We start from the raw sequence: 23,884 nt of genomic DNA, 5'->3' as shown, positions 1-23,884 counted from the left end.
TCCATATCACAAGTGCCTTCACTTACAGGATCCGAATTCCACATACTAGGAAACATCCTGGTAGACCTTTTCTGCACCCTCTCCAAAGCACCCACAAGCGTCCGACAGTGTGGTGACCAGAACTGTAGGCAATATTGTTAGTGAGGCCAAACTAAAATTCTATAAAGATGTAGCATACGTTGCCTGTCCTTATACTCAATGCCCCTTTCGATGAAGGCAAGTATGTCATAGGCCTTTTTTACTACCATATCTACCTTCACTGCCACATTCAATGATCTGTGGAGCTACACACCCAAATACCTGTACAATATTCCTCATGGTTCTGCCATTTACTGTATAATTTACACCTGTACTTGATGTTCCAAAATATATCACTTCATATTTATTTGGATTAAACTCCATCTGCCACTTTTCTGCCCACACCTCCAGCTGATCTATGTCATGATGTATCCTCTGACAATCTACCTCACTATCCGCAACAGCACCAACATTTTTATCATGCACAAACTTACTAATTAGACCAGCCACATTTTCCTCCACGTCATTTATGAAGACCACAAATAGCAGAGGTCCCAGCATGGATTCCGGCGGAACATGACCAGTCACAACCCTCCTTTCCAAAAAGCATCCTTCCACCGCTACCTCCTGTCTCCTCAATCATCTTTGTGACCTACTCAAAAATCTCGATCCAGTTAGTGAGGCATGACCTCTCCCGCACAAAACCATGCTGTCTCTCAATAATAAATATGGTTGGACTTTACTGCCCTTGTGTCTAATACTGTTGTTCACATCTGTTTTCAAACAACTAGGTAACAATGTGCAAATCCAAAATGAAAATATATTCCACTCCTCAGAAATGAAAATTTTAAACTGAACAGGCACTAAGGAAAAACAGCTATTTCATTTGATGATGTGGTTAGTAAACACAGTAAACTATGAATGATGGCAAAAACAACAAAGAGCCCAGCTTCAGAAGAGTCTCACCTGAATCCTTCAGAGGGTTTGTGTGTGATTGCTGTTTATGCCTCTTAGCTTTTGACTCTCCACAAGTGGGACAGACCGCCAGTATTTAAGCCTATCAACATTCTGAAGGCAATGTCATAACTAACCACTGAAAAGTTTTTTTGTCTTTAACCAATCTCCTGTTTCCAACTGAGGGCAAATGATGGTCTGCTTTCAATTACTGTAACTGTGAACAAGCTAATTCCAACTGAACACGAAAGGGATACAGTCTGTGTGTTTGGCGTTTGAGCATAAATAAAGAGTGAAAATTAAAGGGATTAAAGGGAGAAAATAAAGATCATACCTTTTCTGTAGCACTTTTCATGATCTCAGTACATTAACAAGTCTTTCCAACTAATTAAATATTTTTTGAAGCAGTCACCGTTTTATTTTGGAAAATGTGTCAGGCAGTTTGCAATGGTCAATCTACTACAAACAACATTGCTTTAACCAGATAACCTGTTTGTGACATTCAATGATTGATAAATACTGGTCAGGATACTGGGAAGCACTTTGAAAATGGCATAGTGAGATCTTTTATATCCACCTGAGGGGCAAATGGCTCTTGGTTCGACATTCAATCTGAACAGCAGCATCTCCAACGGTGTAATATCCTTTCAATGTGACATCTGCATGAATGTTGAACTCCAGTCTCCAGGTAAGGTATTCTGACTCAGAAGTTTTTATGCTGGCATTGAGTCATAGCTAACAGAACAATTACATTTCCCTCATCCAATTCTATCTGGAACTCAGTATCATTTTAGAATTGAGTTAAGGTTCAATAGTTCTGACTTGATTAAGACAGCGAGGAATTAAATTATATTTAATTGTGATTAGTTGCAAAACACTTTAATGAAGAATAGTCATTTGCTCAGGTCAACAAAAAGATCTATGGTTTTAGTGTTGTTTTATGGCTCAAGCCACTGCAGACTCAAGCTAACAAATGGCAGCTTTTAAAAAACTTTGATTCAAGGATATATTGTAACTGCATTTAAACCATTAAACCATGTAACTTTAAACATGCAATAGGTCAAGGTATATTACATTTGTATGGTTATTTGAGATTTATGTTTTTTGCTGCTTCAATGATACTTTCTCACTTCAGTGTGGTCTTTTTGAAGTAACTTTAGTCAATTCATTTCATACAAGCAATCACATGGGAGTCACACATGGTTCTTTGGGTTAAAATATATTAATTAGCTTTGGAAATTTCCAGGTAACAAATATATTAGTTGAGAGATGTAGAACAACATTAAACCACCAAGTCCTGACACTACGTGCGCTCCAGCAGATATGCAAATTGCTCGACTTGTGCCTCATTAACTTGATAAAGCAAGCCCAGAGGAATAAGCTGTGATAAGATGAATAATACAGAGCGATTCTTCATTTCAAAGAACAAATAATGCCAAATAAGAGCACCTTGAACTTTAAAGAAACTGATTGGGAATCAGGTACACACCACTTAAATACTGTAAGATTGATCATGAGCTGGTTATGCATTGACAGGCCAATCACAGTTCAAGGTGACTCTGAATAATCACAAGAGTTAGTGGTTAGAAAAGATTAGGCAAAAACAATGACTGAAGATGCTGGAAACCAGAGACTAGATTAGAGTGGTGCTGGAAAAACACAGCAGTTCAGGCAGCATCCGAGGAGCAGTAAAATCGATATTTCAGGCAAAAGCTGCCATTTGTATTCCTGATGAAGGGCTTTTGCCCGAAACTTCAATTTTACTGCTCCTCGGATGCTGCCCGAACCATTAGAAAAATTTAATAAGCAACAACACTTACATAAAAAAAAGTGATGATTTAATGACTTAGGGTACAGTAAGAAGATAGACAGAAGAAAAAACATGAATAGAACTAAATGAAGGACATGCATCAGTCACAGTCAAACACCATTAGTCGGTGTGCCAAAGTAGATCAACTGAAGATCACTACCTTACTGAGCATTCATTTGTACTCACTATAAAAAACAATAAATGTGCTGAAATTTATGAAAGCAGCTTATTCCTGGAATGGTCCTGCAAGTAAGCAAGACTTTAATTCATTTTATATTGGCTCTCATAAATTCAATCTAAAATTGTAATTGACTTTGTTCTTATAAATAAAGTTAAATTAAACCACAAATCTTAAACTTTGATCTTCATGACCAGGACTGGTGAATCTATAGTAAAAATACAAGCTCCTGAAATGTGTTCTGCATTTGTAATCCTTGTTGTAGAGGTGCCAGTGTTGGGCTGGGATAGACAAAGTTAAAAATTATACAATACCAGGTGCTAAATAAACCTGTCGGATTTTCACCTGGTGTTGTCAGATTTTTTAACATAATCCTTGTTGCTTACTCTCTGACATTTTTGTCCCATCTGAAAATAACTTTCAGGCTTGATATCACATTTTCATTTATTTTCATAAAGTGTCCTGTAATTTTTTTTTTAAACTGCGAAGTCCCAGTTTATCAAAGTATTTCTTAAAATTCCACCGACTTGAGAAATTAAGTCTCACTGCTCCAATTTCCTGTTATATCACCACAATGTGCAATTCCATTTAAGGACTTCGTAGTTTCAGCGATAATAACCTAATGCACTTCAGACATAGTGGAAAATAAGCTATTTCCTCAGAGTTCAAGGTTAGTGGAAGATGGTACTGGTTTGTACTTAAGCACCCTATCCCATATCTCAAAGCAACTCTCACATTCCTTTGGAATACAGCCACTTTCGCAACAAAGCTGAAAGCAGTCATTTTTGCAGATGTCACTGCAACTTAAATAACAAGTTATTTATGTTTTATGTTAGTTCATGGACAATATCAGTGTGGACTCTAGATCAGCAATCTCTTCAAAATGGTGTTTTTAACCATTAAATAAATTCTTAACAATCATCTGGGAGGTCAGATGGGGTCCAGGTAAAATAATACCACCTCCAAAAACACGATTGCCCCATGTCTAATAAAACCAGAAATGGGAGAGTTCGAAACAGACTGGAATCCAGTCGGAAACATGTTTTGACAGTTCTCTCACACATATTAACATAAATGTTTAGGTGATTTGTATTTCCAGAAAATTACTCCAATTGTTGGATGCTTCAAATCAATGACTTGATATTAGAACTGTCAAGGATTTAACTGAAACACTGGACTTGGTAACAGAATACTTAGAAAATCATCATTTCATGTTGACAATACCCCAAAAAGAAATCACATGTGACAAACCTATTAGAGCTTTTTGAGATTACAAGTGAAAGGTAAAATTGCCAAAGAACTATTGAGCACAGGGCTTATCTCTCATTAGAGCAAGGTTTAACCTGACTGTCGCCGTACCTCAGGCCAGCGCAGCAGAATTCTTCACATTAACCTCAGCCAGCGTGGGAACTGAACCACATTAATGGTGTCACTCTGCATTGTAAACCAGCCATCCAAATCAACTGAGCCAACCATCAAGAGAGGGAGGATACATCTTTTTGGATACTACAGAAATGCTATGATATAGATACACTTTAAGCAGGTGGAGTTTAGACAGATCAATCACTATCTTATCGAACATAAGATGATGCCGAAAGGATCAAATTACTTTTTCATGTTCCTATTTTAAAAAGTTATTACAACTCTACACATTGCTCCACAGATGCTGAGTAACCTGCAGTGTTTCCAGCATTTTCATTTTCTATTTTAGAATTCTAATAGCTGCAGCTTTTTGCCTGTGTCAGATATTGATTTGTTTTAATTTTTATTTCATGTTCTATTCAAGTATTTTTTTAACCTCATTAAATCCAAACGAAACAGCAAAGCAAGAAAACTGAGCTAGTCGGAGGGGCACAATTCAACAATTGTTTCACTGCATCAGAACCTCTAACAGCTCCATGATCTGAAATAGCTGGAGTGTTGAGTATAACCACTACTGCATTTCCAGAACATTGAACTGATTGATCAGGGTAAAAAGACTATATTTGCACAGTTGGAGAAAACAGTCTTTAATAAAGACTCCTGTGCAACAAACAAATTAAAAAGGAACTCTTGTATACTACAAAGCACACTTTGTTACTCTGCTGCCATTTTGCTAATGCTACTTTGATTATACTGTATACATACACTGGCCCAAAGTATTACCTTAAACTTTGTTAAGAATACTCAGAACTTCAACAGGCCAACAACTAAATAACGATTTGAAAAGTCTTATACACCTAATCCATAATTAAAGAGAAATGACCAATCTGGGGTCTGATGATGACACTTACTTAAGATCATACAAGACCATTTGTTTCCTGGACAATTTGTCTTGGGAGTAACTCTGAAAATGAAGCTTTCCGTTATCCATATGCTCAGAAAACAGCTCAATTATGGTTTCAATAATGATTTTTAGAGCATCGTGTTCTTCAATCAGATGACGAGCCTAGCAAAAGATTAAACATTTTCTGTAACATTCGTTCAAGAAGTGAAAATGAGAAAAATAAATGAAACCAGAATTTTTACGTCATTACATTTTTTAAATTTATTTTGGTTGATTTGTGTGTAGCTCAGGAGAACCATGAAAGATTTAAAAATATATTAAATAAGAGCAGTAGCAGGTCTGATTGCCCCTAAAGTATGATGATCAATAACACTACAATTGAGCACTTACCTGTCTGATTCCCACATTTCTCAAGTTAGAATCATAGAATCATCGATTCCCTACAGTGTGTAAGCAGGCCATTCAGCCCATCGAGCCCACAGCAACCTTCCAAGGAACATCCCACCTAGAGCCAGCCCCAATCTCATCCTACCCTGGAACACTGCCTGGAACATGGCTGCACATACCTGGACACTATGGGCAATTTTTTAGCACGGCCAATCTATTTCCATTCTTCTTAATCAATCCATCTTTTTCTATGTACTGTTTGAGCATTATGATACTACCAGTACTTTTCATCAATTAAGTTTATGTAGTCTTTATGAAGATTTTGAGATCCCTCTCAATTATTGCATTGAATTTGTTACAGTTCAGTTTATTTCTTCATTAGTACAAAAATCTACATAAGGGGCCTAAAAACAATTCCCTCAAGTGTTGATGACTCCTCATGATTTCTTATCTCCATCCATACTGTTTCTATTCTCTGATCTTCCACTTCATTCTTTATCAGTTAATTCTCACTCCCACTGACTCAACCCTTTTACATTGGGTCTGATGTTCTACAAGGACAAATATCATGGCACATTTCATTCATATGCAAATTGGTCTTGCATTTTGGTTATTCCACTTACCAATGTTGGGACAGTGAATATTTGAACAGACTGTGCAGTTACAGATACATTGCGGTCATGATCATCTTCCACAAATTCGAGCTGAAGTTGCTTGTAGTGCTATTGGAGACAAACAAACAGATGATCATTCCCCTTCAACCACATAGTGCAAAGGCTCCGGTTGATGGTAAGCTTAATAATTTATACTTACAAACGGTTTACAGCACAAACAGGTCATTAAGTCCAATAGGGCTGCCATCTTATGGAATATTTAAGAAATACTTTTTAAAAATGAGGGGTCGCTTATTTAAATAGAGATGAAACCATTTTATTTCTGTCTCAGAAGATTGTGGAAGCAGATTCAATATTTTTAAGGCTTTTTAGATCATAAGATACTAAGACTAAAAAAAAAGCAGCAGGATGAGACCATTCGGCCCACCAAATCTGCTCTGCCATTTAACCATGGCCAATTTGTTTCTCAATCCTATTCCTCTTCCTTCTTCCTGTATCTCCTGATCCCTTTACCAATCAAGAGCATGGTTATCTCTGTCTTAAATAAACTTAATGACTTAACCTGCACAGCCCTCTGTGGCAGTGAATTCCACAGATTTACTACCCTCTGGCTGAAGAAATTCCTCAACTCAATTTGAAATGGTCATCCCTTCACTCTGAGGTTCTACTCTCGATCATTCTTGTTAATGTCTTCTGGAACCCCTCCAATGCAACATATTCTGCTTTAGAGGGCCCAAGACTGCTCACAATATTCCAAATACCTCATACAACCTCAACAGTGCAATCCTGCTCTTGTATCCTAGCCCTCTCAGAGTGAATGCTAACATTGTATTTGCCTTCCTAACTGCCAACTGAACCTGGATGTTAACCTTAGGATCCTGAACTGGGACTCCTAAGTGCCTTTGTGCTTCAAATTGCCAAAGCCTTTCCCCATTTAAAAAATATTCTATGTCTCTACTTTTTCTACTAAAATGCACAACTTCACACTTTCCAACATGGCATACCATCTACCACTTCTTTGTTTACTTTCTTAGCCTGTCCAAGTCCTTCTGCAGCCTCCCTGCTTCCTCAATATTATTCACTCCATCAATTTCTGTCATCAGTAAACATAGCAACAATGCCCTCAGTACCTTTGCCCAGATTATTAATGTATCATATGAATAATTGGGGCCCCACAGACTCCTGTGTAACTCAACTAGCTTCCAGCTCCCATCTGAAAAATTCTGTTAGTCAGCCAATCCTCTATCCATGTCAGTGCCCCAAATGTATCTAACATTATGGGAGTCGTGTCTGTTTAGCAATCGCCTGTGCAGCAGCTTGTTAAAGGTCTTCTGGAAATCCAGAGTAAAAAATGAGGTCTGCAGATGCTGGAGATCACAGCTGAAAATGTGTTGCTGGTCAAAGCACAGCAGGCCAGGCAGCATCTCAGGAATAGAGAATTCGACGTTTCGAGCATAAGCCCTTCATCGGGCTTATGCTCGAAACGTCGAATTCTCTATTCCTGAGATGCTGCCTGGCCTGCTGTGCTTTGACCAGCAACACATTTTCAGCAGTGGAAATCTAGATATATTACTTCCACTGACTCTCCTTTGCCTAACTTGCTCATTACCTTCTCAAAGGATTCAAACAGATTTGTCAGATATGATTTCTCCTTGACAATGTCACCTCTACCGCCTGATTCTCCAAGTTTTGGAATGTTACTGGTGTTTTCCACTGCAACTGATACAAAGCATTTATTCAATTCCTGTTCTATTTCATTGTTTCCCCATTACTAGTTCTCCAGACTTATTTTTCACTGGTCCAATGTTCACTCTGACCTCTCTCTCTCTTCTTGTAGATCTAAACAAAATCTCTTGCAATCTTTCTTTTATATTGCTAGGTAGCTTACCCTCATATTTCATATTGGTCCTCATTTCTTTTTTAGTTGTCCTCCATTGATTTTTAAATGCTTCCTAATTTTCTGGTTTCCTACTAATCTTCACCACATTGTACACTTTTTCTTTTGCTTTTATGCTGTCCCTGACTTCCCTTGTCAGTCCTTGTTCCAACCTTTAGGTTCATTTTAAGAGAATGTTGATTTGTGATTACAATTATTAATTTTAGCTCCACCCTCAACCCCATAAACTCCAAAAAAAGTATCACCAAACTCCAAGACTTATAACTCTGCTCCCCCATCTGCAACTGGATCCTCGACTTCCTGACATGCAGACCACTGTCAACAAACACATCGAGTTAGACCCCATCTACCACCCCCTGATAAAATGAACAGGAAATGACATCACCAACCCAAAGAAACTCAAACATATAAATAGAAAGCAGGAATTATCAACAGTGCTTTGCCCTGAGGCCCACTGAAGATGTTACCTAGTAGGGTAACAAAACATCTGGAAATGAACCTTCCGGCTCAGCGAGCAAACCTACATCCAGAACCTCAACCTGAGCTACAAATTTTCCCAAAACCTCTGCAGACCACAATCAGTAAGGATAACCAACAACACCTCCCCCACAATAATCCTCAACACTGGTGCCCCGCAAGGCAGACCACTCAGACCCTGACATTCTTATACATTCATGACTGTGTGGTCAAATTTAGCACAAACTCAATTTACAAATTTGCTGATGGCACCACTGTAGTCATTTCGATCTCAAACAAATGATAAGAGAGTATAGGAAAAAGATAGAGAGCTTAGTGGCATGGTGTAAAGACAAGTTTCTTCCTCAATGTCAGCAAAACGAAGGAGTTGGTCATCGACTTCAGCAAGTGGAGTGGAGGACATGTTCCTGTATGTATCAATGGTGCTGACATGGAGGTAGTTGAAAAGTTCAAGTACCAAAAAATAAACACCACCAATCTATCCGGGTCCACCCACATTGCTGCTACAGTCAATAAAGCCTACCAATGCCTCTTCTTCCTCAGAAGGCTAAGGAAATTCAGTATTTTACAATGACTCATCAACTTTAATAGATACATCATGGAAAAAATCCTATCCGGATACATCGCAGCTTTGCATGGCAACTGCTCGGCCCAAGAATGCAAGAAATTACAGAAAGTTGTGAAAGCAACCCAGTCCAACAAAAACCAGCCTTCCTTCCACTGACTCTGTCTCTACTTCCCGCTGTCTTGCAAAAGCAGCCAACGTAATCGAAGACCCAGTCCACCCCAATTATACTCTCCTCCGTCCTCTTCTATTGGGCAGAAGACACAAAAGTTTGAAAATACTTACCAACATATTCAAGAATATCTTCTTCCCTGTTATAAAGTTTATGAATTGACCCCTCATATATGAGAGTTGATCTTTCTCTGCACCTTCTCTGTAGCTTGTAAACACTATGTTCAGTATTCTGTTCTATTATGCTATTGTACTTGTGTAAGGAATAGCTTGCTTGATTAGTACCCAAAACAGTACTTTTCACTTTATCTCAGTACATGTCACAATAATAAATCAAATTAGAATGAGTTAGATCAGCTGTATGTGCTCCATGCTCGATTCCACTCACTCATTTGTGTTGTTGGAGCTGCAGTCATCCATAAGACCCAGGAGTGGAAGTAAGGCCATTCAAGTCCACTCCACCATATAATCATGATTGATGGGCATTTCAACTCCAGTTACCCACACTCTCCCCGCTGCCCTTAATTCCTTGCGAGATCAAGAATTTACCAATCTGTGCCTTGAAGACATTTAACTTCCTGGCCTTCACTGCGCTCCATGACAATGAATTCCACAGGGGAGAAAGTGAGGACTGCAGATGCTGGATATCAAAACTGAAAAATGTGTTGCTGAAAAAGCGCAGCAGGTCAGGCAGCATCCAAGGAGCAGGAGAATTGACGTTTTGGGCATACACCTTTCTTCAGGAATTCCACAGTCCCATCACTCTCTGGCTGAAGAAATGTCTCAAGTAAAAAGTGAGGTCTGCAGATGCTGGAGATCAGAGCTGAAAATGTGTTGCTGGTTAAAGCACAGCAGGTTAGGCAGCATCCAAGGAACAGGAAATTCGACGTTTCGGGCCTGAAGAAGGGCTCTGGCCCGAAACGTCGAATTTCCTGTTCCTTGGATGCTGCCTATCCTGCTGTGCTTTAACCAGCAACACATTTTCAGCTCTGATCTCCAGCATCTGCAGACCTCACTTTTTACTCGAAGATTTTAACCTACTGCGAATCCTCTTGCAAGGATGCCTTCCTTGAAGAAGCTCTCTTCCTCCCTCTACAAGGATTTCAGTGAGTCTCTCTCTCACTGCACCCCCCAGGTCATCTCCTCTGCACAGAAGCTCTTCAGCCACGTTCTCAAACAGACCCGCTACCACAGCCACAATTCCTGATGAAGGGCTCTGGCCCGAAACGTCGAATTTCCTGTTCCTTGGATGCTGCCTAACCTGCTGTGCTTTAACCAGCAACACATTTTCAGCTCAGAGCTGAAGAAATGTCTCCTCATTTCCATTCCAAATTGAGCTCCTCCAATTCTAAGGCAGTGCCCATGGGTCCTAGTCCCCCTGCCTAACAGAAACAATTTCCCAACCTTGTTGTTGAAGGTGGTGTGAGTCTTCTACTAAGTGTTTTAGTCTTTGGTGTAGCTCCTCAGCCAATCTGAAAGTTGGTGTTCCAGGCAGTGAGACTATAGGTCTTGGGGCAGGGGTGGGGGGGTGTCTTGGTTTGGTTCCCTGACCAAAGTTTATATTTTACTTGTCACTACTAACTTCTATAACAGACAACCTATGAAAACACTTCCACAATTCAGAGCTTTTGGGAACAAAGATGTGCTTCTCAATCTCAGTCACTGCTAGGCATTGACCAGAATAAAACAGGTACTTACAGTGATAAATTCAATAGCAAAGAGTCTCTTGTATTCTGTTTCCATCAGCAAACTGCATACTATCAGTTCATGAAAGGCTTTGCGTGCTCCTGCATTAAAAAAAAATGCATATTTATTCTGCCTGTTCCTTGGTTAATCTATGGTTTTCACATGCTTCATATCTTTGTTACTGTATAATCTGTAGTAGTGTCATGACTAACATCCTGCAGCCATCTGCAATCAAAAGCAAAATGATCAATATACATTCATGCACATGTGGTAAACTAACTCCTCAATGAGTGATGTCAGAATAGCAAGAAATGGCATTGGCCTGAATTTCCACTTTGGATTCTGAACATAGCAGCATTAAGACAATATTCGATCTTCATCATTCATGAATAAAATGGAAAGCATATTTCACATTGTGGCCTTTACTGACCAGAATCCATCAGAAAGTCTGCAGCCCATTGATTTAAATCTAGACGATTTAGAAACAAACAAGGAAATCTATTTTAAAAAGCAATTTAACTTCCAGATGCTCCGCTGTATTCTGCAAGTTCCTTTCTATTACCTTAACACATGCCATTGCTGTCTCCAGCTGGCTGCATCCTAAGTCTGCAATTATATCTTCGCATCTCGCCACATCACTCCACAACACCTACCTTTCAAGAACAAAGAAAATTACAGCATGGTACAGGCCCTTCAGCCCTCCAAGCCTGCAATGGTCCAGATCCGCTATCTAAATCTGTTGCATATTTTCCAAAGATTTCTATCCCTCTGCTCCCTATCCATTCACGTATCTGTCTAGATACATCTTACGTGATGCTATCGTGTCCACCTCTATCACCTCCACTGGCAACGCGTTCCAGGCACCCACCACCTTCTGTGTAAAGAACTTTTCACACATATTTACCATAACCTTTCCCCTCTCACCTTGATCTCGTGACCCCTATTAATTAAGTCCCTCATTCTGGGGAAAAAGCTTCTTGCTGTCCACCCTGTCTCAACCTCAATCAGATTTTGTAGACCTCAATCAGTTCCCCCCTTGACCTCCGTCTTTCTAATGAAAATAATCCTAATCTATTCAACCTCTCTTCATAACTAGCACCCTCCACACCAGGCAACATCCAGGTGAACCTCCTCTGCACCCTCTCCACATCCTTTTGATCATGTGATAACCAGAATCATATGCAGTATTCCAAATTTAGGCAAACCAAAGTCCTATACAACTGCAACATGACCTGCCAACTCTTGCACTCAATACCCCATCCAATGAAGGAAAGCATGCTGTATGCCTTCTTGAATACTCTATTGACCTGCGTTGCCACCTTCAGGATACAATGGACCTGAACACCTAGGGGAGGTGACGGCCTAGTGGTATTATCGCTGCACTGTTAATCCAGAAACCCAGGTCGTGTTCTGGGGACCCAGGGTCGAATCTACCATGGCAGTCGATGGAATTTGAATTCAACAAAATCTGGAATTAAGTGTCTAACAATGACCATGACTCCATTGTCAATGGTTGAAAAAACCCACTTGGTTCATTAATGTCCTTCAGGGAAGGAAACTGCCATCCTTATCTTGTCTGGCCGACATGTGATATTACACCCACAGCAATGTGGTTGACTCTCAATTGCCCTCCAGGCAATTAGAGATGGGCAATAAATGCTGGCCTTGCCAGCAAAATCCTCATCCTATGAACGAATTTTTAAAAATTCCATCTGTACATGAATTTTCCCAAGGCTTTTCCACTTACCATATAGTTCTCTCTCGAATTGGATTTTTCAAAATGCATCATCTCGCATTTGCTAGGATCGAACTCCATCTGCCATTTCTCTGCACAACTCTTCAATCTACCTATATTCAGTCTTCTTCATTATCTGCTACTCCACCAATCTTCGTGTCATCTGCAAACTTGCTAATCAGACCATCTATGCCTTCCTCCAGATCATTTATGTATATTACAAACAACTGTGGTCCCTGTTGGAACACCACTGACCACAGGTCTCCATTTTGAGAAACGCCCTTTCACTACGCGTCTGTCTACTGTTGCCCAGCCAGTTCTCTATCCATCTAGCTAGTACATCCTGGACCCCATGTGGCTTCACCTTCTCCATCAGCCTCCTCAAACACCTTACTGAAGTCCATGTATCTGACATCTACCAGCCTTCCCTCAATTAACTTTGTCACTTCCTCAAATTCTATTAAGTTGGTAAGACATGACCTTCCCTGCACAAAACCATGCTGCTTTTCACTGATAAGCCCATTGTCTTCCAAATGTAAATAGTTCATAACCCTCAGAATCTTGTCCAGCAGCTTCCCTATCACTGATGTCAGGCTCACTGGTCTATAATTACCTGGATTAGCTCTGTTACCCTTCTTACACAAGGGGACAACATTAGCGATTCTCCAGTCCCCCCAGGTTCTTACCCATATTCAAGGATGCTGCAAAGATATCTGTTAAGGCCCCAGCTATTTCCTCTCTCACTTGCCTCAGTAATATGGGATAGATTCCATCTGGACTTGGTGACTTGTCCACCTTAATTACCTTTCAGAATACCCAACACTTCCTCCCTCATTATGTGACTTGACCGAAAGTAATGTTTGATTACTTAACATAGAGTAATCAAATATCTATCCCTAACCTCAACATTCATAATGTCCCTCTCCTCGGTGAATACCGATGCAAAGTACTCATTAAGAATCTCACCCATATTCTCTGTTTTGAGATGACGGTCTGTGTGGAGTTTGCACATTCTTCCCGTGTCTGCTCTGGTTTCCTCCCACAGTTCAAAGATGTGCAGGTGAATTGGCCATGCTAAATTATCCCAGTGTTCAGGGATGTATAGGTTTGGCGCATTAGTCAGAGAAAATGTAATAGGGTAGGGGAATGGTTCTGGGTGGGATACTCTTCGGAGGGTAGGTGTGGACTTGTTGGGCCAAAAGGCCTGTTTCCGTACGGATTCTATATAATTCCATATAACTTTCCTCTTTTGTCCTTCAGTGGGCCAATCCTTTTTCTACTTACCCCTCTTGCTCCTTACATAATAATAAAAGGCTTTGGGATTTTCCTTACCCCTGTTTGCTAAAGATATTTCATGACCTCTTACAGCCCTCTTAATTCCTCGTTTCAGATTGGTCCCACATTTCCGATATTTTTCCAAAGCTTTGTCTGTCAGTTGCATAGACCTTATGTATGCTTCCTTTTTCCTCTCAGCTAGTCTCAATTTCACCTGTTCCCTCATCTTGCCATTTCCAGCCCTAATTTTCACATAGACATGTCTGTCCTGCACTCTAATCAACCTCTCTTCAAAAGCCTCCAACATATCAAATGTGAATTTACTTTCAAACAGCTGCTCCCAATCCATAATCCCCAGCTCTTAATGAATTTTGCTTTAGTTGGCTTTCTTCCAGATTAGCACACTTCCTTTTGGACGACGTTCATCTTTGTCCATGAGTATTCAAAAACTTACGGAACTGTGATCACTATTCCTAAAATAATCCCCTACTGAAACCTGCATCAGCTGGCTGGGCTCATTCCTCAACACCAGGTCCAGTATGGTCCCTTCCCAAGTTGGACTATTTACATACTGCTCGATAAAACCCTCCTGGATGTTACTCTCAAATTCAGCTCCATCTGAACCTTTCACACGAAGTGAATCCGAGTCAATGTCCTGAATTCCCTCTTAAATAACTCCTACTGTCTTTATACTCTTCTAAGGATTCACTTTCTGTACCTGACATATGCTTCCTTTTGTTTCTTAACCAAACCCTCAATTTCTCTCATTATCCATTACTGCCTACACCTACCAGCCTTTCCTTTCATCCTAACAGGAATATACTGTCACTGGACTTTCGTTATCTCATTTCTGAAGGCTTCCCATTTTCCAGCCGTCCCTTTACCTGCAAACATCTGCACCCATTCAGCTTTTGAAAGTTATTGCTTAATACCGTCAAAATTAGCGTTCCTCCAATTTAGAACTTCAACTGTTAGATCTGATCTATCCTTTTCCATCACTATTTTAAAATTGATTGAATTATGGTCGCTGGCCCCAAAGTGCTCCCCCTCAGTCACCTGCCCTGCCTTATTTTCCAAGATTAAGTCAAGTTTTGCACCTTCTCTAACAGGTACATCACATTCTGAATCAGAAAAATTTTTGTACACAACAAATTCCTCTCCATCTAAACCCTTAATACAATGGCAATCTCAGTCTATATTTGGAAAGTTCAAATCCCTTACCATAACCACCCTATTATTCTTACAGATAATTGAAATTGCCGCACAAATTTGTTTCTCAATTTCTCACTGACTATTAGAGGGGGGTCTATAATACAATCTCAATAAAATGATCATCCCTTTCTTATTTCTCAGTTCCATCAAAATAACTTCCCTGGATGTATTTCCGGGAATATGCTATCCCTTACCAAAAATGCCACTCCCCCTCCTCTCTTGCCTCCCTTTCTATCCTTCCTATAGCATTTGTATCCTTGAACATTAAGCTACCAGTCCTGTCTATCCCTGAGCCAATTTCTGTAATTGCTATGATATCCCACTCCCAGGTTCCTAACCATGCCCCGAGTTCATCTGCCATCCCTGTTAGGCCCCCTGCATTGAAGTAAATGCAGTTTAATTCATCAATCCTACCTTGTTCTCTGCTTTGTTCCTGCACTGACTATTTGACTCGTTTCTTTTCTCAACTGAGAGAAAGTGAGGTCTGCAGATGCCGGAGATCAGAGTCGGGAGGGTGCTGCTGGAGAAGCACAGGTCAGGCAACGTCCGAGGGAGCAGGAGAATCGATGTTTCGGACCAGAACCCTTCATTCCTGATGAAGGGTACCAGCCCAAACTGTCGATTCTCCTGCTCCTCAGATGCTGCCTGACCTGCTGTGCTTTTCCAGCAACACACTCTCGCCTCTTTTCTCAACTGTACCAGTCTCAGATTGACCTCTTTCCTCAGTATCTCCCTCCCCCACTCACCCACCCCCACCCCCCTCCACTAATTTAAATCCTTCCAAGCAGCTCTAGAAAATCCTGACAGTATATTAGTCCCCTTCCAATTCAAGTGCAATCCATCCTTCTTGTGCAGGTCGCTTCTACCCCAAGGAATTCCAATGATCCAAAAATGTAAATCCTTCTCCCATTCACCAGTTCCTCAGCCATGCATTCATCTGCTCTATCCTCCTATTCTTACCCTTGCTAGTGCGTAGCACTGGGAGTAATCCAGATATTACTACCTTTGAGGACCTCCTTTTTAAATTCCTACCTAACTTTCTATACTCTTCCTTCAGAATCTCATCCTTTTCCCCTCCTATGTCATTGGTACCAATGTGTACAATGGCCGCCTCCTGGTCCTTCTCCCCTTTGAAAACATTCTGCAACCTGTGTGAGACATCCTTGATCCTGGCACCAGGGAGGCAACACACCATTCTGGTTTTTTGCTGCTGTGTGTGCCTCTGACTAGACAGACCCCTAACAGAACCGATCACTTAGAACCCAACGTATCTCTCATTACATTAGAACCTGTCTGTTCATGCTACATTCCCCTCAAAGTCTATCAACCCTTACATTTTCCTAAACAACATATTTGTCTGAAATGGGGATTACCACAGAAGACCCCTGTACTACCTGCCTACCTGCCCTGGAGTTAACCCATCTATCTGACTGTATCTGCTTTTTTCTCCCTTCTTAAAACTGCCATCCATCACACCCCCTAGCTCTTGTAAATTCCTCAGTGCATCTAACCATTGCTCCAACCAATCCATTCGATCTGATAGGATTCGCAACCAACATTTATTGTAGATTTAATCCTCAGTAACCTGTAAACTCTCTTGAAACTCCCACATCTGACAAGAAGAGCATTTCATAAATACTCAGTTAAACAGAGAACGACTGAGGTCCATTATTACAAAGTAACCTGCGTTATCAAGATGCTAACCATTTTCTTATTATCGTGTATCAGAAAAATAGGAAATGTTCAAAGAATTTTTTTTCCAAATGACAAACTGAAAATTCTGAGGAAGGTAGGAGATCCTTAAGAGAAACAATCCCGTGACTTCTTTACCTGATCAACTTGGACTCAACTAGTTGCTGACATGCTTACTCACCTTTCCAGAGCTTGGCATCAGCTAACATTAATCTGCTGCTCAGGCAAGGTTGATCAGATTCTGGTTCTTGGTTAAGTACCACCTCACAGAAAATCTGACGTAATCCAGCTGCATAATAGAAAGAAAAACAATTTGCATCTACCCAAACTCAAATTTATCTTTAACAGCATGGATACAATATAATTGAGGATTATAATACTCTTGACTTGAACCTGATGACAGCAATCCTCTAGAGAAGCAAACTGACAATGTTGGTTGTGAACTATGGCTCATGCATCTCTATTCGGATGAATAATAGGAATACTCGTACTTGAAAATTTAAGAAACTAAAGGTACCAGAGCCTGGAATTAGATATTTTAATTGGAAGTCATCTATTGAACTAAATGGAAATTATTATAAAGAACGTGAATTTAGCAGTTATTAGACATCAGTTTTTGAAAATACAGTCCCTGTCTATGTAACACAAGTGATTTACTTATGGAAGAGACCAGACGTCAATTCATGTTATATTCCTAATTAAAGTGCCATGGAACAGTTATCTGAAAGATAAATTCAGACTCGTGGTTCAACAATTAACGAGTTCCAAGCTCACAGGTTGAATGGACTTTTGCAAGTAAATGTACAATTATTTAAGCAATGATCAGGATCTTTCACAGTTCTGCAAAGAGATCAGTGATGGTCTTCATTTAAAAAGTAGGATATTTATACGGGATTCCTCCCCCCCCCCCCCTCCCTGGGCCCCTGGACCACTACCACAGCTAGACAAAAGCCCTTGACAATATGGCCAAAATATCTGTGTCTATACAGTTCAGAAAAGGCTGCCATATTTTATAGAATAATTCAGTTTTTTGGTGCACTAGATTTGTGAGGAAGTCAAGGGAGATATATTCCATGATTAACCTGTGCCATTTCGAAAGTCCAGGAAGGACCTCAGCTACCCAGTTGACTAAGATATTTTTCCTTGTACAGAAAGAGAGAATGGAGAATAGTTTCCTCCCGTGGACATCCAAGGATGGCAGATTTGAAAGGATTCGGAGTTTGTACTTAATTATTTAATTATTACGTTATTTCTTATTAGTAATGTAAGATATTTTATGTTTTGGTAGTTTGTAGGATAGATTAGTAGTTAGCTGAGTTTTTTTTGTTTGTTGTGCTTTGGTTATTATTTATTTCTTTTTTATATATTTAATTGTATATTAGTGTTTATACTTGTTTGTATTACTTTGTAATTTTGTAAAAACGGTTTAAAAATTTACTTTTTATCTTTCAACAAAAATACCTCTAAAAAACAGGATATTAACTATATCATTTACACTTTAGAAAATCATAGAGAAACATTTCAGATTTGGCAGTTTGCAACAAATAAATAGGGTACAAGCTGCAAAGGCCACTGAGCTGGTCAAGGATTAAAGATCATGCTTAAATTATTAAGCATCCACAAGCACTGCAATAGGATCATTGTGAAAAGCAAAATTGGGCTTTTAGCAAACTACAAGATAAAACTAAGGAATTGGTACAGATGAATACTGAAGAATCTGCTGAGTTTTGGCATTTAATGGCAGGGCAGGTCAAGGCATCAAAACATTATCCAGTTTTCAGACTTTCAGTAATCATGAGTAGGGTGCAAACAGCATACCTGAAGTTTGCATTTGACTGGAAAAAATAATGTCAATATGTAATTTAGGCTAATATCTTGCAAGTGGCTAATACTTATTCCATTCTACAGTTTGTACAAGTCAAAAATGTTTCACTAAAACGAGCCATGCACTTGCCAGAGTTGCTGACAACTTGACTGAGCCAGGAGAGAAGACGTAAAGCAAAGTTCTGATGGGATACAACACTTGAATGAAGAATTTCAACACGTAGAGGTGACTGGAATACGCTGTTCGTAATGTTCTGAAAGAAAAATTAACAATGCACATGACAATATTCTCTTTGGTTTGGCTCAATGTCAATTAACACAATCCATTATTTATATACATGATAATGGTAAAATAGCGATTACTGAGCAAGACAGCTACCATTCTTAAAAAAACTGACATCAACTTGAAATTATAATTCATCTCATTTCTCCACAAATGTGGAATACATACAGCTTTTTCTCTTTATATCTCAATACAATCATTTACTGTTTATAGTTCCTTCATTCATGGTTACAGAAACAGACTACTTAGCCCATTGAGCTGGCTCTACCCATCAATTAGAACATGGTTGATCATCTGCATAAAGTATTTGTCCGCAAAACTTCATCTTCCCCAATGCCAATGGTCCCCAGAAATCAACTGATTTCTGTGTAACCTGCTCAATGTTTGAGCTTCCACAGCTCCTGGAGCAGCATATTCTAAGGACCCTTCACCTCAATCTTAAACAGTCTCGCTCTTAGTAGTTTTAGACCAAGGAGCTCACTAGCAAAGCCTTTTTCTGCCCTTTTGATTATTACGCAGAGCTGGAGAGACAGCTTAGAGTGCCAATCAGCAGGGCAGGGCACAGGGAGGAGTCAAAGGCTTGAGTTTAAGGCACACTTGACCTTGGTTCATCTCTGGTGATGCACACTGAGTTGACCTCTGAGGAGTGCATACAAAGGTGGGAGTGGGAAACAAGTTACCTTTCAGCCAGCAAACTTCCTCCATTCCTAGCCTGGCAGATGTTTAGAAAGGAGGGGGGAAAGGAGGGCATGTGTCAGGCCCACGTTCAGTCTCAGGTTCGCTCTCTCTCACACACCCTCTTCACACACTCTCTCTCTCTCTCTTCATTATGTGCTTTAGCTCTTGCTTTCCCATCCTTTAACTCATTATGCACTCGTTCCCTCAAATTTACATGCTGTCGTGTCACTCTGCTTGCTCACTTCCTCCTTCCCTCCCATTACACATTTCTTCTCTTCAAAAATGCATTCTTAAACTCACTATGCAACCTTCCATCTCTCACACATGCATTATCTCTCACACACTTCATCTCTGAAGCTCTTTTTGCCTGCAGCTCGCAGATCCCAGCTCTCATGTTCACCATTCCCATTTACACATGCATCACATTTCTCTTAACCACTCCTCCCTCTCACATATTGAATGTCTCTCTCCCTTCCTCCCATCTTCCACCAACCTGAATCGCAGTTGCCCACTCGTCCCTTCCCTCTCGCACAAGCGTGTACCCCTTACCCTCCCATGCATGCGCCCCACATCCTGCGTGCACTCCCTGTTTCCCCTTCTGTGCGCACACCCCCACCCCATTACCCTTCCTTCCTCCTTCCTTCTCTCCCATACTCACCCTCTTCTATTCCCCCTCTCATCCCCTTCCCTCCCAATGCAAATCCCCGCACATGCACTACCCCCTCCACTCCCCAACTATGCCCTTCCCCGCGGTATGAGTTATCTTAAGCAGATTAATTAATTCCGCACATTCTTCACATTGTAAAAGCTTACCACGAAAAATGCTAATGCTTGGAATAATTAGCAAACTCGTTTCATAATTTCCTCTACCGTTATTATTATCTTCAACTGCAGTTGTTAAATGAATGCAGAAAGTATTTTATTTCACTTACAATAACGTCTAACTTCGTTTCTTGACACGACTGCAGTGTTCCATGCTTTACTGCTCTACGACCCTAGAGACATGACACAAAAATAAAATTTGAAGGATCTGAGTGAAGTTCAAACTATTCTTCTTAAAACAAAATAAGCAAGTTTACATTAAACAATGTAGAGATCAGACAATTTAGCACTGAATGTAGTTAACTATGAATTTGCTGACTACATAACTATTGCAAATCAATTTGTACCAATATGCTTGATCATCAAATCCAATTCAAAGAAAAGAACTTAAGTTGTTAGCTAAATAGGAGATTTGACCTTAGAACAAGAATTGTTTATTTACATACACAACTCGATTCTCATCTGGTACATTTTCAATGTTCTGAGTATGAGTTGGGAGTGCCAACTGCACTAAGCATTTCAAAAGCTCTACACGTTAATAAAGAGCGCAAGGGATTCCTCAAACACTCCGAAGCCAAGCTTAAAAAATAAGTATTTTTAATCTATGTGATATCAAGCCCAGATGGTATAAAAGGGGCCAAAATCAGATCAGAGCATCTACAGATATGGTCACTTCCAGATTACCAATATACAAGTGGCAATATAACTGCAGCTTTGCTTATCTATTAACATTCCCATTTTTATAACTTTTATCCACAGCTTGAGACAGTTATGGTCTCACCCCTGTCTATCTCTGTACCTCCTACAAAGCTACTACTCTCCTAGAATACTGCATTTCACCAACCCTGACCTTCACTTCATCTCCAAGTTCCTCCACACCTCTCTTGGCAATTGAGCCATCACACTTTAAAGCCCAGATCTCTGAAATTTTGCCCATCTTCCTGCAAGAGCTTTCTTAAAAGCTGTCTTTTGGCCAAGCACTCAGTCACCAATCCCAATTTATACCCTTTCTGGCTTAGTGTGGTATCTTTGCTTCTCTGATTTCTTTCCTGTGAAGTGCCTCAAAATGTTTACTATGTTAAAGATGCTATCTAAATGCAAGTTGCTTTGGTTGCACAAAAAATAATCCACAATCACAAATGACACTTACCTCTCTATCTATCAAGGTGGTGTGACTCTGTGCTTCTCTCTGTGAGCAGCCCAGTGACCTCTGGAGTGAATGGATGACATGCTCAAACGAATGCTGTTCATCATTAAACAGCACACAGAAATAGGAATCTGTCTTCTCCCTTGTGAGGAAAAAAGAAGTTTAAGCATACACTTCAATATTGGTACATCAGCTTGCAAAGTTTGCTGAATTTTCCCCGACAGAACCAACAAGCAACTGTGATGTAGTTTGCTGATATTTCAATACAACACTATAGAACTCACTCTCTCAATGTGTAACACCAATGGACAGTGTGAACAAGGGAAAGAAAAATGTTGTTTAATGTTTTAACCATGAATTAATGCGCTGAGTCAGAAATCCAGACATGACTATTTATAAATTAATCATAAATACAATAATAATAATACAGATCATTACAACACATTCTCCAAGTATATAATGAGATATTGTGTGTGAACTTTAAACTTTTTCATACATTTGTTGGTAAAGTGCTATGATGATACATAGTGTGTGCAAGTGCAGGCTTTGTTTCTCCTTATTAGTCAATGTTGACAAGACTTATCCTACTAAAATAGCATGCTATAGCCCACATTTTGCCTAATCAGCAATTTCTATTGGATCACACTAGCAAGAAATACACAAATTGCTGATATTCATTTCAAAATATAAAAGTTTTCAACCTTTTCCCAATCACCTCATTCTTCATTCAGTTTTTCAATTAGGTCTGTAATTAAAAGTAAACTTGAGCAATTACAGTTCTTCAATATCAAATCTACGTTAAAACTTCAAAAACCTTCTCAATGGCTATTTAAACAACAGAGGAGACAAAGGCAATGTAGTAATGTCTGGCCACTTGGGTTCAAATCCCATGGCAGCGAGTAGAATTTAAATTAATTTAGTAAATATGGATCCAAAGCTTCAGAAAGGCTGACCATGAAACGATCATCGATTGCTGTTAAAACCCATCTGGTTCACTAATTTGCTTTAACTCTGATGTCTGCCATACTTTCCCAGCCTGGACAACTTCTGGCTCCAAGTCCACAACACAGTGGTTGATTTAACTGCATGCGATGGCCTAAAGGGCTGCCCAATTCAAGGGCAATTAGGGATAGGCAACAAATTTCTGGTCTTGCTAGTCACTCGCACATTCCATATTAAGAACAAAAGACAGTCAACATATTGTTCCAAGACTTTTCTACTTAAATTGCTTCAGTGAACTACTTGGTTAGGTCATTTAACTGTGTTTATCGTCTGTGATCACAACCCTGGTAGGAATAGTGCTGGAAATCAAGTCCTACTATTCCGTAAGTGTGAAATACAGTATTACTAATTTTGAATCTCAAGAATAGTTACTACCTGACTGAGGCCACTGTCTAAGATAAAAAGGAAACTCGCACCAGGTTTCATCAATGAGTAAGAAAAACAAAGCTTATTTCTTATAACAAACTTATCCTCTAAAATGCGACAAAAACAGGTAGTAAGTAATATAGCAGCTTAATGCAAATCCCCTTGAAATCCAAACAACACATTCATTGACACAAAGGACAGAACAGAAGCAGTCATTTCAGGAAAATTTGTGGGGAATACATCGGTTAAAAGGCTGTGAATTCAAGTCCAATCCAAAAGGGGAAATGACATGGACTTTTCCCCAGAAATTTGATTTTGTTTTTTGCTGATGATATCAAGTTGATATTGACTGCGATGATCCTCAATTTGGTCGACAGTTAGACATGGGTCTTGCCTCTAGTTGGAAATGTTCATCCTTTTTGCAAATTGTTGAGTGTTGTTACTTTTCTTTTCACAGAAGAGAGCCTGAGTGGAATTTTGGTTCGGGCAGGCTCTAAGGTCTGAGTCCCAACTGTGCTCTTCCATTTCAGCTGTGTCAAACTGCCATTTTAAACCAATCCAAAGTGCTGTTGCTGAACAGCTGCCCTTTTTTGCAAAGGCAACTAGTGCCAGTATAAAAGTATGGTGTCCAGTTTCAGCAGAGCAAAGTGTATAATAATCCAAGCTTCTATTTACCAGTTTATATTTCCAAAGAGTTCTCTCTCTAAAGTTCAGTGCATTGTAAACGTGAAACAATGTTCAATGATCAATCACTCTTTGAACATTTGGTACTTTGTTCCAGCAAAATGAACAGTTTTTACATTCAACATTTTACTTGCATTTGTG

General features: G+C 39.8%; 1 protein-coding gene across 3 annotated transcripts in view; it reads right to left on the bottom strand.

Annotated features, from left to right (window-relative positions):
- The window catches only part of ubr1 (ubiquitin protein ligase E3 component n-recognin 1), a 219,437-nt gene that overhangs the window by 161,915 nt on the left and 33,638 nt on the right, over positions 1 to 23,884 (bottom strand). For 2 of the 3 annotated variants that reach the window (XM_060828682.1, XM_060828683.1), the window contains exons 6-12: positions 21,695 to 21,833; positions 20,655 to 20,717; positions 18,892 to 19,015; positions 17,119 to 17,226; positions 11,036 to 11,124; positions 6,237 to 6,335; positions 5,234 to 5,388 (exon numbers count right to left, since the gene is read on the bottom strand). In XM_060828682.1, coding sequence (XP_060684665.1) covers positions 5,234 to 5,388; positions 6,237 to 6,335; positions 11,036 to 11,124; positions 17,119 to 17,226; positions 18,892 to 19,015; positions 20,655 to 20,717; positions 21,695 to 21,833 — 777 coding nt within the window. The remainder of the gene's footprint in view (positions 1 to 5,233; positions 5,389 to 6,236; positions 6,336 to 11,035; positions 11,125 to 17,118; positions 17,227 to 18,891; positions 19,016 to 20,654; positions 20,718 to 21,694; positions 21,834 to 23,884) is intronic. The other variant, XM_060828685.1, reaches the window with a different exon arrangement.

This window comes from Hemiscyllium ocellatum, chromosome 8 (assembly GCF_020745735.1).
Source record: "Hemiscyllium ocellatum isolate sHemOce1 chromosome 8, sHemOce1.pat.X.cur, whole genome shotgun sequence".
NCBI lineage: Eukaryota > Metazoa > Chordata > Chondrichthyes > Orectolobiformes > Hemiscylliidae > Hemiscyllium > Hemiscyllium ocellatum.
This window is presented reverse-complemented; position numbering and strand designations above follow the sequence as displayed.